This window comes from Muntiacus reevesi, chromosome 15, assembly GCF_963930625.1.
Source record: "Muntiacus reevesi chromosome 15, mMunRee1.1, whole genome shotgun sequence".
In the NCBI taxonomy this organism is placed as follows: Eukaryota; Metazoa; Chordata; class Mammalia; order Artiodactyla; family Cervidae; genus Muntiacus; species Muntiacus reevesi.
In genome coordinates, this window is record NC_089263.1 from 28,523,484 (window position 1) to 28,538,234 (window position 14,751).

General features: G+C 48.9%; 1 protein-coding gene and 1 long non-coding RNA gene across 3 annotated transcripts in view; one reads left to right on the forward strand and one right to left on the reverse strand.

Moving 5' to 3' along the window:
- Positions 1–203: 203 nt before the first annotated feature.
- Positions 204–6,763, reverse strand: LOC136147100 (uncharacterized). The gene is made up of 2 exons (XR_010659109.1): positions 6,410–6,763; positions 204–1,002 (listed from the first exon to the last, which is right to left on the reverse strand). It is a non-coding gene; the product is annotated as an uncharacterized lncRNA (long non-coding RNA).
- The window catches only part of ADAMTS7 (ADAM metallopeptidase with thrombospondin type 1 motif 7), a 58,181-nt gene continuing 49,281 nt past the window's right edge, over positions 5,852–14,751 (forward strand). For both annotated transcript variants that reach the window (XR_010659108.1, XM_065906292.1), the window contains exon 1: positions 5,852–6,163. Coding sequence is in view for 1 of the 2 variants with exons in the window: in XM_065906292.1 (XP_065762364.1) it covers positions 6,064–6,163 (100 nt within the window). In the remaining variant the exon portion in view is untranslated. The remainder of the gene's footprint in view (positions 6,164–14,751) is intronic.

Here is a 14,751-nt window from a genome sequence, read left to right on the forward strand (position 1 = left end):
GCTTTATGAAAAGCAATAGATGTAGGCACATCTATGAACTTCTTTCCCTGCATATTTTGCTATCGACTTCATCTTAAAAATATCCTTCTAACCCCCAAATTATATAACTAACTTCGTTTTTAAAATTGGCAATAGCAATTTCAGAATAAGGATCATGCTGTTTTTATTCATTTAAGCTCCACTGCAGGCAGCACAAGTGAGTATTTGTTGGATAAATAAAGTAGTGAAATGATTTATTGATTAAAAAAGAAAAATGACCCATGTCGTTTATTTTATCCAGGATCTTATTACCAGCAAAGGTTCTGATTTTTAGATGTTGGAACAAGTATTTTCTGTACAAAAGTTAATAAAATACATGAAAATATGTTATAGGATAAATAATAGAAAGACCTTCCAAAAACTCAATAAATACAATAGAAAAGCATAAAAAGTTTTCAAATTATTTCCAGGCACAAGGATTTGGAACACCCCTTGCTAAAACAATAGCAAGAAGAAAAAAACTTTTTTTAAGAAAAAGAAAAACAGCCAAGGCTGCAGTGTGGGGCAGTAAGAGATCTAAGGTTTGTGCAAATGTCAGGCTGGGGATACAGCCTCCCACACAACAGTGTTTTGGGATCTGCTAGTCTTCAGTCCAATTGACAGGGCCCTGGCCGTCTAGGAGTTCATGGGCTAGATGTGAAGACAAGATTTGACTGCAGAAAATAATCTGATGGCCATTCCTGAGGGTCCTTTTGGAAATCAGCATGGCTCCTGGCCCTTGACAGTTGGGAGGTGTTCCTAAATGCAAGCCTCAGTGACTCTCTAGTGAAGGGAAAGTGGCCTGTTCCCACACATCTAGCCGTCTGGCAGACTTAGAAACAACTCCCAAAGGTGGAGCCAGGAAGAAGCAGATCCTTTGATGCATAGAAGCTCAAACTGGCAATCCAGGAGGCAGAGGTACTCAGGGACTTGGGTGCTGGGACCTTCAGCAAACCAGCTGACTTCGTGCTTCAGCTTCTCCATCTGTAAAATGAAGATATAATAATGTCCACTCCCAGTGCTGGGAGGAGGAGGATGTGAGACACTGCATGTGAAAGCATAGTGCCAGCACATGGGATTCAGCACTCATTCACTGTCACAATTCGCCTCTGTCTAATCATCCTTCTCACTGCCCAGATGGCTGCTGGCGAGAGTGGAAGCTGTTCTTGGACCTTTGTCCCCTGAGCTGACTGACAGTTCTGAAATTTCCATGTGGATAATGTCCATGACTCCTGTGGCGTTGTCCTTCATGGCAGTGTGGGGTCAAGCCCCCCTCCCAAGCTGGGTAGTTGGCAGGCAAAGGCCACAGTGCTTTGAACTATGGGACTATATTGAGAACACCCATGTCTCCAGGGCTTCCAGAACAATAGCTAACCAGTCCCATGGCAGCAACTCAGCATCCCCTTTCCAAGTCAGTCAACTTGTGCATTTTCAAAGCCAGTTCTTACTCAGCCCAGTTGCTGTCCCATGGAAGGGGGCACTTTTTTAGGCATTCCTGTTTAGCAATCTGTACCCTAAATTAGCATCTAAAATTGTGCCCTTAATTTGGCAGTTCTTATCTATCAAATTTACAAACACACATGCCCTTGACAGAAGCCCGAGTTCTAGCACTTTATCCAACAGTTGTACTCACCTATGTGCACAGAGGAGAGTCACAGCAAGAGATGAGAAATAATCTAAATACCCACCAGTAGGAGATGGGTGACATATACACATGATGGAATGTCAACCATTTATTTGGATAACTGAAAATAGCTACTGAACGTGTGTTGTATGTCAGCTACTGTTCTAAGAGCCTATTAGTGAGCAAAACAAAGGTTTTCTGCCCCCATGGAGCTTACATTCTGGTTTATGTGCCACATGCTAAGAAGCTATTAAAATAAAGCTGCTTCAGGTCCATGAGTAAGGATGCTGGCCCATCTCCCATCTCTGAGCTATGTGGTTTAGTGAAAAAAACCAGGTGTAGAGGGACTGTGCCGCCATGTGCACTCAGTGGAACTTTATGTTTGCCTAGAATTTTTCTAAAAGGGTTCAGGAGAAACTGAAATAATAATGGCCCCTGGGAAGGAGCACCGAGGGACTAGGTGTCAGTTTTGGGAGGGAAGAGTTACTCTTCACTGTTTGTAAAAGTGTGAATGTTTATCCTGTGCTTGCCTTACCAAAAAATGCAAAATAAAATACAAAAGACCTTTTACTCTGCCAGGTGCCTTCAAATTACTTAGTCATCTAGACCAGAGTTTCTCAACCTTGGCACTTTGACATTTGGGCTGGATAATTCTTTGTTGGGGGTGGGGGGCTGACCTGTCCATTCTAAGATGTTAGCAGCATCCCTGGCTTCTACCTGTCTGATGCCAGGAGTACCTTCCCCTAGTTGTGACAATAAAAAAAATAAATAAATAAATAAAAAACACCTCCAGACATTGCAAGATTCCATGGAACCAAAATCACCCCCAGTTGAGATCACTGCTCTAAAAAACTTTGAACTACAGTAGCAATCACTATCTCCATTAGACAGATAAGTAGAGGCCCAAAGAGGTTTTATAGTATTTTTTTAAATTATATGCTTCATTTTAAAATTGATATCTATTCATTTATGATTTTAAATACACATCCTCTACTGGCTAATTTTTAAGTGATCTATTAATATATAAGTGAATATATAGAAGTAGAATGAGTCTAGTTTCTTACTTTGCTTCATCTGTTTCTAGTAGTGTTTTAACTCAGTTAAATCTTACTGGAGATGTTGGGCTACATAGATAACAATCACTTAAAAAATAAATTAATTCAATCAAGATTTGGCAGGGGTTGGGGGGGGACTCTAATAGGATATTTGACATTTTGAACAATTACATGTTGAAATATCAAATCTCTTGCTTTGTTCAAAATGTAAACTTTATGCCCCAGGGTTGGAGTTGGCTGGCCTTATTTTTCTGGTTGGATTGTTATTTGTGTCATGAGGGCAGGACTAAACCTCACAATCCTTTTGTATCCTGTGGTGTCCAGGATAGTTCCCAAGGAGGCTTAAAATGAAGGCAGCCCAGCAGGCTGTGGACAGAGTAAAGGCCAGGACCTGGGACACAGATGGAAACAGGTGAGGACTGTTGTCAGCTGATGGGTTTAAAAACACAAGCTCCTAGGCTGCCTTTCAGAAAAGCCTCTAATCTGTGTTTGGCCTTGGCAGCTCCCCAGAGGAGCGAGGACAGCAGATTGTGGTACTAGGCAGGGAGGACTGTGTGTCCTGCCCTGCCCCCCAGATCCTTTCCATCTCCGGGGCTTGCTGTGCTGGGGGCTGGGATCACAAAACAAAGTAGGCACGGCCTGAGCATCTCACAGTGGTGGGGTTGGCAGACATAACAGACAAGAGCAATGCAGTGTGATTTGAGCCATGATGGGGGTTGCAAAGATGCTCTAGGGACCTTGAGAAGGGAGTGGGGGAAGACTTGCTGGGAGAGGTGATGTATAAGCTGAGCCTGAACAGACAGGTCTCACTCAGATGCACCAAGTGTGTGTCCATCTCTTCCCTTTCACCCTCACATGACTGGTGAATATCACCTCCTCCAGAGGCCCTCCTTGACTGACCCCTTGGAAGGTAGACCCTCTAAAATCCCTGTTTTATTTTCTTCATAGCTCCTCTTAGCAGCTGGTCTTGTTTACATGTTTGCCTACTAGCCTGTGGCCCTCCTCCAAAAAGAGTTCCAGAGACTGAACTTCTTGTTCCCTGTGAATACTCAACACCTGTGGGAAGGCGGTCTGCCAGGCGGATGAGAGTGGAGTTGAGAAGTGGAGAGGGAGGACACTTCTAGAATGCATTGGGCAGGTCAAGATGAGAAGGATTTGAAGGGTCCTGTGGCTCTGGCACCAGGGTGGAAGATGGTGGAGGGGATGAGCCTGAGATACAGACGGGAGGAGGAGAAATCTAGATAACTGCCTGGAAAGGTTAGATTGAGAAAGAGAGCAGAAATGTGGGGTGGGAACTAGAGAGGGACCACTCGTTTATGGAAGGGTATGATCCATATCTTTACTAGGAAGGAGACCAGAATTTTTTTAAACTAAGGGTCAGGAGCCAATGATGGTTGGATGGCATCACTGACTCAATGGACATGAGTTTGAGCAAGCTCAGAGTTGGTGATGGACAGGGAAGCCTGGTGTGCTGCAGTCCATGGGGTCTCAAAGAGTCAGATGCAACTGAGTGAATGAAGTGAACTGAACAGGAGCCAATGGAGACCAAGGAAAGAGAGGAACACCTAGAGCAAGGTCCCTGGAGAGGCCTGGTAGAAGCTTTTGTCTCTGACCGCTGGAAGGTGCCTGCTCCATTGTGTCCAGAGGATGGGAAAATGCTTGGTGCCAGTTACAGATGCTTGGTGCACAGCCTGGGGGTGTGGGGGGCAGGATGTGGTGTGAACTGTCCCTGCAGCAAGGTCAATGGCTGTTAGGGGCAGGGGAGAAATGGAAAGTGGTTGGGTAAGGGCCAGAAGTCAAGCAGTGAGTATAGCTAGGCAAGGAAGTGAGTGGAGCTAGGAGGGGCAGGTGACAAGAGACTGGAGGAAGGAAAGCCCATAGTATTACTGTGACTATTCAGGGAGGATGGGAAGGGCATCAGGGTGTGCTCTGAGAGTGTGGCATCTGATTTCATGAGACTTCAGAGTGGTCTGTCAGGGGTGACAGAGCCTAGGCTGTGGCAGTGGAGGGAGGAGAGAGCCCAGGAGGGCTGGTGGCTAAGGTGGAGGGATGGGTCATTAAAGATGAGAAAGTCAAGCAACTGTGTAGCCATGTGCTGCATTTGTCCCTGAGGATAGCAGGGCTTGGGGTGAAGGAGCCAGATGGGAACTTCCAGAAGGAGGGCAAGTGCATGTGAGATGGAACTTTGGAGGTGTGTGGAGCTTTGGAGGTGTGTGGGCAGCAGAAGGCTACACAAAGGCTGGTCAGGGGAAGAAAGTGGACCACCACTGTCCTGAGGAACAAGAAGTGAAGGTCCTCAGGGTAGGGCCAGGTTTAGTGAAGCAGAAGGTGGAGGGTGGGAGTGTTCTTTGACATGGGGAATGGCTTCTGGGAGCATTGAGGGAGGGAGCAGGAAACCGGGAGGGAGCAGAATCAGGGCTGGGGTCACAGGACAGATGGTGGGTGTTTGAGGCTGAGGATGGGAGGCTGGGATTGGCTGGCCTCCAAGCTCCCAGGAGGCCCCGGCTGAGTCTGTGGGCTCCAGCCCATGGGTCAAATGCTGTGCTTCCCTTCCGGCAAACACTTGGAAAGGAGTCTGGACAGGAGAAATTGAGGGACCCTGCCCCAAGTAGGAAACAGCTGCTCCCTTGGGAAGAGTCTGGGCCTCTCTCCCCAGCTGGCTTTGAGACCCTGGACCCTCTCGAGGCCTGTGCGTCCCTCTTCTTTAGAAGGGCAGGCCTGCCCAGCCCCGGGAGCGCACCGAAGGTCGCCACCTCGAGCACAGTTTGGGGACAAGGCAGAAATTCCAGAAATGCCAGATTCTTTGAGGGGCCCCGGCGGGCTCAGGACAGGAGGGCCCTGCTTGGCTCCACCGCCAGACGGCGCCCTCGGCCCGGTGGGCGGCCGACCGGCCGTCGGGGGGCGCTGCGCGCGCCCTGCCCGGTGCTCCGCCCCTGAGCGGTGGGCGGTCGGCCCCGGCCCGGAGTGGCCCGAGAGGGTGGGGCGAGGGCGGGGCGAGGCCGCGCCTGGGCGGGAGGGACGGGCCGGGGGCGGGCCGGGGGCGGGCCGGGGGCGGGGGAAGGAGCCCGAGGGGCGGGGCGGGGGCCCGCGGCGTTTCTCCCTCCCTCCCTCCTTCCCTTTCTTTCTCCTCTTCTCATTCTCCAGTCTTTTCTTTGCCTCCGCAGCCGGCCGAGGGGGCGGGCCCTGCAGTCTTTGTTGCTCGCAGACCGAGCGCAGCCGCCCGCCGGGCGGCAGTCCGGGCCCAGGACGCCGGGAGCTGCACGCGGGTCGGGCATGTCCTGAGCCGGACCCGGGACCGGGCAGCGAACGGACGGGACGGACGAGAGCGTGTGCGAGGGGTCGCCCGGCGGCCGTCAGGCCCCGGCCATGCCCTGCGGCCCGAGTCCCCGAAGCCCCGCGCCGCTGCTGCGCCCCCTCCTCCTGTTCCTCTCGGTCCTGGCGCCGGGCGCCCACGGATCTGCACCAGGTGGGTGGCTGCCCCGCCCCGGCCGGCCGGCCCTGCCACCCCTCTCCGCTTCTCCAGCCTAGGTTCAGCCCCTTCTCACCTCTGCAGATTCCGCTCCCGCCAGGCTCTGCAGGGAGGGGTCGCCCCCCACTCCCCTGGTAATAGGGACGGGGTGGGCTTAGGGCAGCGAAACCGCGCCTTCAGGGAGCCTTCCCCGGCGCTCGACTCCACTACGCACCCTGCCCATAGCCAGAATAAGCCTCTTACACGCTCTTCGAGCTCCGGTTTCCCCACCTCGGGTGCAGCAGAGCGCGTCTGTCTCTCCTGGGGGATCTCTTCGTCTGAGCGACTGGACGGAGCGCGGCTTGCTCACGATGGATTCCGTTTCTCGCCCTCCTCAGCGTGCCTCATCTGGAAAACAGACTGGCCAGGGCGCTGCGGGCGGAGTCGCGGGGTCGCAGGTCTACGCGGTCCCCCGGCGCCCCGCCCCGGTCCCCCGCCTCTAGGCAGCCTGCCGGGTCCTCAGGCTCCCCGGGCCGGGTCTTGCGCGGTCCTTGCATTTCCTGCCTCCCCCTCCCCCAAGTGTGAAGGCGCCGGGAGTGCAGCGCGGAGAAGGAGCTTCTTTCCCCGGCCCTGGGCTTGGCTCTCCCCGCCCAGCCCCGCCCGGCTGGCCTCCGACGAGCCCCTGGCTCGCGTCCAGAATTATGCTCCGTCCCTGTCCGCCGGGCCGCTGAGCTCCTGGAGCGTCCGGCCTGGGAATTTAGGATCGGAGGGTGTAGAGGACCCCCTGGCCTTGCGCTCTGGGAGCTCCTGGTCTCAAGGGCGCGGGTCGAATAGTGGGAAGCGCTGTTGAGGCGAGGCAGTCGGGAAGAAGGCTTTGTAGGAGAGGAGGGGCCCGAGCTGAGGGACTGAAAGGATGGATGAACTTTAGATGGGCTGGAAGGGTGTGTGTGTGTGAGAGAGAGAGATGGATGAACTTTAGATGGGCTGGAAGGGGGTGTGGGGAGGTGGGGGGATGTGTGGGTGTGGGTGGGTTGGTGTGGGTGGGTGCAGCCCAACTGGGCTTGGTGGAGCGGGTGGGGGTGGGGTGGCTAGGTTAGGCCTTCGTGCTGGGCTTGGGGGAGACCTCCCTCCCCAGCAGAGGGATTGTGGCTATGCGGCTGAAAAAGCTTATGGCCCGGAATGTAGGGAGCATTTAAGCCATATCTTAGAGGTTCGCGGAACCGTTGAGGGGTGCAGCTGATGAAAGCCGTTGAGGGGAACAGTGTTTTAGGGAGGAAGCTCCCCGTCTAGCACCAATTTGTAGGGGACAGAGCAAATATTTAATGAGACCTACCACGTGCCAGCATCCCTACTTCTTATTTCTCATCAGCTCCACAACAACCCTGCAAGGTGTGTGATGGAAAGTTCTTTTATAAATCAGAAGACAGATTCAGAGAGGAGAGTGACTTGCTAGGTTAGACTCGTGGGCTACCTGGGTGAAGCCTGTGTTTTCCCACTGCCCCAGAGCTGGGAACCGATGAGGGTGAACCAGGTGATGGGAGCAGGAAAGTAGTTGCCCCAAGGAATTGCCCCTGAAGCCTGAACTTGGGTCCAGGCTCCCTGGCAACTGTGGGAGAAAGGTTATGTGTGTGGGGGCGGGGAGGGAGTGCCCGTGGTCAGGGTCCCCTTCTACTGCAAGCCAGACACATGTATGAGCTTGCCCATGTTGCTAAACTGGGATAATGGTATCTACTTCCAAGGGTTGTTATGAGAATTAAGTGAGATGCTGAACGTGTTTGCTTTGCATAGAGCAGAGAGACTGCCATGTGGTGGCGGTGGTTTTTACGAGTCTGCCAGGTAGACCCAATAAGATTAGGGAGTCCTTGGTGTGTCCTGAAACTTGGTCCTGCCATTTGGGGTGGAGGAAAGGCAGGCACCCCTCCTATCTAACCTGGGTCCCCCTTCAGGTGAGTGTCTGTCTCCAGTGTCCCTATAGATACGTTGCATGAGGTCCTCCCCAGTCTTTTCCCACTCCGGACCCCTGACATGGAGGCTGCTGAGTGCTTTGTCATTTTCTTCAGATCTGCCTGGGGGACCTAGACCGGGGGCTCTGCCCACTGAATGCAGCACTGTTAGAGGCCAAAGAGCACATCTTGGCCTCACTTTTAGAAAAATGTAGCAAACCAAGGGACTTGTTGGGATTGCTGGGACTGGTGCAGGGGCCCACCAAAACACTGTTTCACACATGTGAGCTCTGTATGCGTGTGCATGCACACACATGCATGCAGGCAAGTGCAGACGGACTGGAGCGGGAGGGCATGTGTCACACACACCCTGGTTATTTTTTCTCTTTGTCATGAGCTATGGGTCATTTGAAGAGCTGGACTGTAACTCAGGTACTCGATAAGGAGGTGAGGGTAAACACCATGTTGGCATTTCTCTGGTAGAAGTTCCAGAGTGACAGTTCTGTCACCTAGCAGTGATATTCAAAGTACTCAACACCCGTTGTGGCAGGAACTCACTCCAATCACAACCAGCTAACCTTCCTGGCAGGACTGACTCAGCCATGAACCACTGGCAGTCCCTGATCCCATCTGCAGTAGCTGTAGCACTGCTGGCTCAGCTCTGATGCACCCACAAACCAGACTGGAACCTGCAATTACCCTTTGCTGGCACTGGGTGGTGGTAGTTTCAGCCACCATGATCTCTACCAGCCATCAGCTATCAGAGACACTGAAAGAGTTGTTTATTTTTTAACTTACTCTGTCCTCATTTAAAAATATTTTAATGGCAAAACAATACCAATTGACTATTGAAAATGAATGCAGCATAAAGCAAGAAAATGAAAATTATTGCAGTAAAAGTGGTAACATCCTGTAAGCACTAATATTTTTACATTTCTTATTAAAATATTAAGTCATTAGGCAAAACAAGTTTTTAAAGAAATAGCTAAGTATACTTGAGAACTTCTCTTGCTAATTTTCAGCCATAACTTAGTCACACTTGCTTTGTGTTATCATCTATTGTACTAAGCGCTTACGTATTGACGCACTGGATTCTCACACAACCTAAGGTGCGATTATTATCATGCCCATATTACAGATGGAGGAGCTGAGACTGTGTGGTTAATTTACCCATGGCCTCACAGCTTTTGATGGCAAAGTTATGATGCAGACCCAGGCGCTCTGACTGTAGAGCACATTACTTCTAATGCTTATCAGCTGCAGCATATTTCTACTTAGCCCCATCATATTTTTTAACTTAAGAGGATGCTTCTTTATAACTCACTTGAATTTATATCTTGCAATAATTTCCCAAGGACTAGAGCAGGGGTTCTCCACATGACTGCATATTCCCAGGTTCATGGATCCCTCCCCGGGGACACTGTTGAGCACTCAGGGGCCATCTCTTCCCAGGGGATCTGATTCCCCAGCCTTATACATAGTGCCCTGTCCCACCCACACACAGTTGAGGACACTACCCTTGCCTAGAAGTGTGCCATGTAGCTTCTGTTTTTCTGGTACACTGAGCACTCCTGGGCTAATTGGCATCAGCACCCCATACCTTCAGCTTGTCTTTAGCAGCCTTGACTGTGATGATTCATGCCCTGGAAACTGCTTTTAATATTCATTTAAAATAAAACCTTGGCGTGTAACTGTTTTCTTATTCTCCATCTATTTGCTCCATGACCCTCCTTAAATTTTCTGACTTGGATACTCTGAGCAGATGAGGAAACTGAGGCTCAGCAAGATGAAGTGACTGTCCAGGCCATGCTACTATTAAGTAGCCAAGTTGGCACCTGAACCCGGGTCTACCTGTGTTCAACGCTCACACTTTTGCATTGTTTTGTAATTCCATTGTCTCTCATTCCACAAAACACGTGCCTGGATCAAGCTTCTTATTGCTTGTTCCCCTCACCTGACTTTTTCCTATTTCTCTGGTGGTCTATCACATGATAACCCACCACCAAGCTGTCCTCATCCTCATGCTTAAATATGTACCCATATGTCATGGGGACATTTCACATGTGCCCCTTTGACAAAGCTCTTCTTCATCCCCATACATCTCTGGGGTGTCCCCTCCCCTCTCTTGAACTTCCTCAGCACTGTGCCAGGGGTATGGATCATGAGTGCCCTGCACCTATTTATTCTCAGGACTAGGATGGTGTCTTATACATTTTCCTGGATGTTAGGGCACTTAACTCTCCCTCACAACACCAAATGCCGTGGACCAGGCAGGTAACATAACAAGGCTGATGGGAAGACATCTTTCTTGAATTGTAGGGCCTCTTGGCCCAGCCCTTGTTTTCCCATTGTTGTTAGAGATTCAGTTCTTTACTGAATGAAAGACAGCACAAGTGTGAAGCTGAGGGCAACCTATATTTAGCCACAGTGCTGAGAACACATAGGAAGTGGTAGAGACTGAGGCAGATGGAAAAGCACAGGCCCTCTCTAATGGGCCACTTCTGACAAGTGTGAATTTAGGCCTGACATGGATGGACGATAAGACTGTAAGCTGAAAATTGAGATTTTTGTATAAAATTATGGGATTTTTTCCCCCTTTTTAAAAAAAAAAAAAAAAACACTGGCAACTTATTAAATACTGTTCAACATTTTTGCCAGTCCAACAAACCACTACCTGCCCCTAATCAATACACTGACAAAAATACAAGTCTGCAAGCTGTGGTTATGGAGTTGCCCTCCCAAATGCCCTTATGAGGATGAGATAGCAAGAAGTCTCCTTCAACTATCCAGCCCAATGGCTTCCAAATGCCAGCCTTGAAATGGTTACATCAGAATCCCCAGAAGGTTTAGAAAAATACAGATTCTGAGGCCTCAGAGCCCTGGATCTATGGAATCAGAATCTCTGGACTGGGTCCTGGGCAGCTAGTTTTTCAGAGCTCTCCAGGTACTGCTGATGTTCAGCCAGGTTTATGTCCAGTAAGGAATTTCCTAACTTCCCTGATGACAACAATCCCTTGAGGCTTTTGGTAAAAACACAGCTTCCCAGTCCTATTTCCTGGAGATGCTGATTCAGTGGGTCTGGGACAGGGCCTGGGAATTTGTTTTTAACAAATTCTCATCCGAGAAGTCTGGAAAATCCTTGCACTTGTGCCCTCTTGAAACTCAGGGACAAGGAAAATTTCCCTAAAGTCACTGAGCAAGTCACTCCAGCCCACCCTGTGTCCTGCCTCTCAGAGAATGCTCCTAGAGGACTGCCCTAATGGCTGGTCCACAGGGCAGTTGTGGGCAGTGGGGGATGTCCTCAGCGGGGCTGCGGGAGGCCACATCATGCAGCGCACTCTTCAAGTGGTTTGGCAGGAGACAGATTGGAGGGTGAGCTGAGTTTCTGCAGCCTGGCCTGGAGGGAACTTCAGCCTGGACTTGGCTTCCTTTCCCACCCCAGCAGCAGCCACACAGAGAGCCCTGTGGGACAGCGGCAGGGCACTCAGGCATTCTTGTGGCCTTGAGGGGTCTTTGTCATGAGCAGCCAGGATCCCAAGAGCTGGGCATAAAGCCAGGACAAGCCCCAGAGCTAGGCAGGACCAGAGGCTGGGACAAACCTCAGATGGGCCAGTTTCCTACCTGCCCTTTAAGGCCTGAAAACTGTGGAGAAGGAAAAGAGAGAACAAGAGCACGAGCCCTGGGGTTCCCAGCAGTGCTGCTCTTCTTTGTGTGTGTGTCCACGTGAGATTTCTTGTGAAGACTAGGTCTAGTGGTCAAAATAATTGGAAAAATTTGATCGAGTCCAGTTCCTTTATGTTCACTCAGTCGTGTCTGACTCTTTGCGACCCCATGGACTGCAGCACGCCAGGCTTCCCTGTCCATCACCAACTCCTGACGCTTGCTCAAACTCATGTCCATCGAGTCAATGATACCATCCAATCATCTTATCCTCTGTTGCCCCCTTCTCCTGCCTTCGATCTTTCCCAGCATCAGGGTCTTTTCCAATGGGTCAGTTCTTCACATCAGGTGGCCAAAGTATTGGAGCTTCAGCATCAGTCCTTCCAATGAGCACCCAGGACTGATCTCCTTTAGGATGGACTGATTGGATCTCCTTGTAGTCCAAGGGACTCTCAAGTCTTCTCCAACACCACAGTTCAAAAGCATCAATTCTTCGGCACTCAGCTTTCTTTATAGTCTAATTCTCACATCCATACATGACTACTGGAAAAACCATAGCTTTGACTAGACGGAACTTTGTTGGCAAATGTCTCTGCTTTTTAATATGCTGTCTTGGTTGGTCATAGCTTTTTTGTTAGCAATGGAGAAACTGAGACCCAGCAAGAGACAGACCTCTGAGAATGAAGAAGGATGTTACTGGGAGGTTGAAACCATTTGAGAGACTTTATTACTCTTTCTGTGTGCCTTTAGGCTAGTCTCTGCACTTCTCTGAATGTCTGTCTGCTTTCTCCAGGAGCAATCTGGAGACTCTCCTGCGGGTGTCCTAACTTAGAATCCATGGCCACAGGGACCTGGGTAGAATTCAGAGGATGAACTTGGATGAGACTATATTACATCTTTAATTTTTCTAACCTTGAAGTGAAATTCAGTGTTTCCTTCCATTACAAACATTAACAACAAATCACAATAGTATTAGCAGCATCTCTGATTTAGCTACTAATTGTTGTTCAGTTGCTAAGTCATGTCCAACTCTTTGCGACCCCATGGACTGTGGCATGCCAGTCTTCCCTGTCCATCACTATCTCCTGGAGTTTGCTCAAATTCATGATCATTGAGTCAGTGATGCTACCTGACTATCTCATCCTCTGCCTCCCCCTTCTGCTTTTGCTTTTAATCTTTCCTAGCATCAGTCTTTTCAGTGAGTCGGTTCTTCACATCAAGTGGCCAAAGTATTGGAGCTTCAGCTTCAGCACCAGTCCTTCTAGTGAATATTCAGGGTTGATTTCCTTTAGGATTGACTGGTTTGATCTCTTTGCTGTCCAAGGGATTCTCAAGTCTTCTCCAGCACCACATTTTGAAAGCATCAATTCTTCAACACTAACCTTCTTTAGGATCCAACTCTCATATCTGTACAGGACTACTGAAAAACCATAGCTTTGACTAAATGGACAAAGTGATGTCTTTGCTTTTTAATACACTATCTAGGTTTGTCATGGCTTTTCTTTCAAGGAGCAAGCATCCTTTAATTTCATGACTGCTGTCACCATCTGCAGTCCACAGTGATTTTGGAGCCCAAGAAGAGAAAATCTGTCACTGTTGACACTTTTTTGCCATCTATTTGCCATTAAGTGATGGGACCAGATGCCATGATCTTAGTTTTTTGAGTGTTGAGTTTCAAGCCAGCTCTTTCACTCTCCTCTTTCACCCTCATCAAGAGGCTCTTTAGTTCCTCTTCACTTTCTGCCATTAGAGTAGTATCATCTGCATATCTGAGGTTGTCGATGTTTCTCCCAACAATCTTAATTCCAGTTTGTGATTCAGCCAGCCCAGCATTTTGCATGATGTACTCTGCATAGGCGTTAAATAAATCAAGTAACAATATACAGTGTTGATGTACTCCTTTCTCAAGTTTGAACCATATTGCTGTTCCACATCTGATTCTGTCACTTCTTGACCTGCATACAGGTTTCTCAGGAGACAGGTAAGCTACCAATAGAGACAAGAAACAAAAATTTTCTTTTTTTTTAAATCTCAATACAGTTGCAGGTATCTTGAAACAAGGCTGATGCTCTTCACTATTTTGAAATCATCATAGTTATTAAACTTGCCTTTGGATCTTGTTTAATGCATTAGGAAAGGAACACATGATTTCACATCTACTTTTTAAATTATTTTGACAGCTTTAATTCAATATAATGAATTTCCATGGTATTCCTATACATTTAATCGTACACACTTAAAAACATTTTTTTGAGGAGTCCATGGCAGAAAAAGGTTAAGAATCAAGACTTACTGGGAAATCCAAGACAGAATCACTAGGAGAGGATTCTGGAAATTTTTCCAGCCCTGGAATCTTTTCATTTGAACTCTCAAATGTGAAAGAAATAAACTAGAGCTGCTTGGTTGAAGTGGTAGTGATGAGGGGCCGGGGAGTCCTACCTGGGTGGTCCTTCTCTGACTCCCCATCTCAGGAGGCCTGGAGATGTGTGCAGAAGAACCATCAGGCATGCTAAAAAATCCATCAGGCTAATAATAATCTAATAATCATAATTGCCATCGTATTCAGTCGTATTCATCATATTCAGTGGGCCAGGCGCTGCTATATGTGGAGTAGTTCAGTTCATTTAATCTTCAGCCCCCAAAGTGTAAGTTATGTTCGCCTTTCTACAGATTTTACACAAATACTTACTGAGAAACTACTAGTTTCCAGACATTCTTCAACACTTAAGCAAAGACTAAAGATTCTTGCCCTCCTAGAGTTCATACTGGGAGGAGATGGAGAAAGAAAAATAGATAAAAGAATGCAGATATTAAGTGATACAGTATGTGAGACATGCTATGGGGGAAAATAAAGCAGGGGAGGGGGGATAGGGAGAGGCCAGGAGTTGCAATTTTAAGAAGTGAGTAAGCTTTGGGGAAGAACCTGAAGGACATGAGTGTTTTATAGTCATGTGGGAAACTGAGGGAAGCGTGTTCCGGGTGGAGGGAACAAGAAAGCAAAAT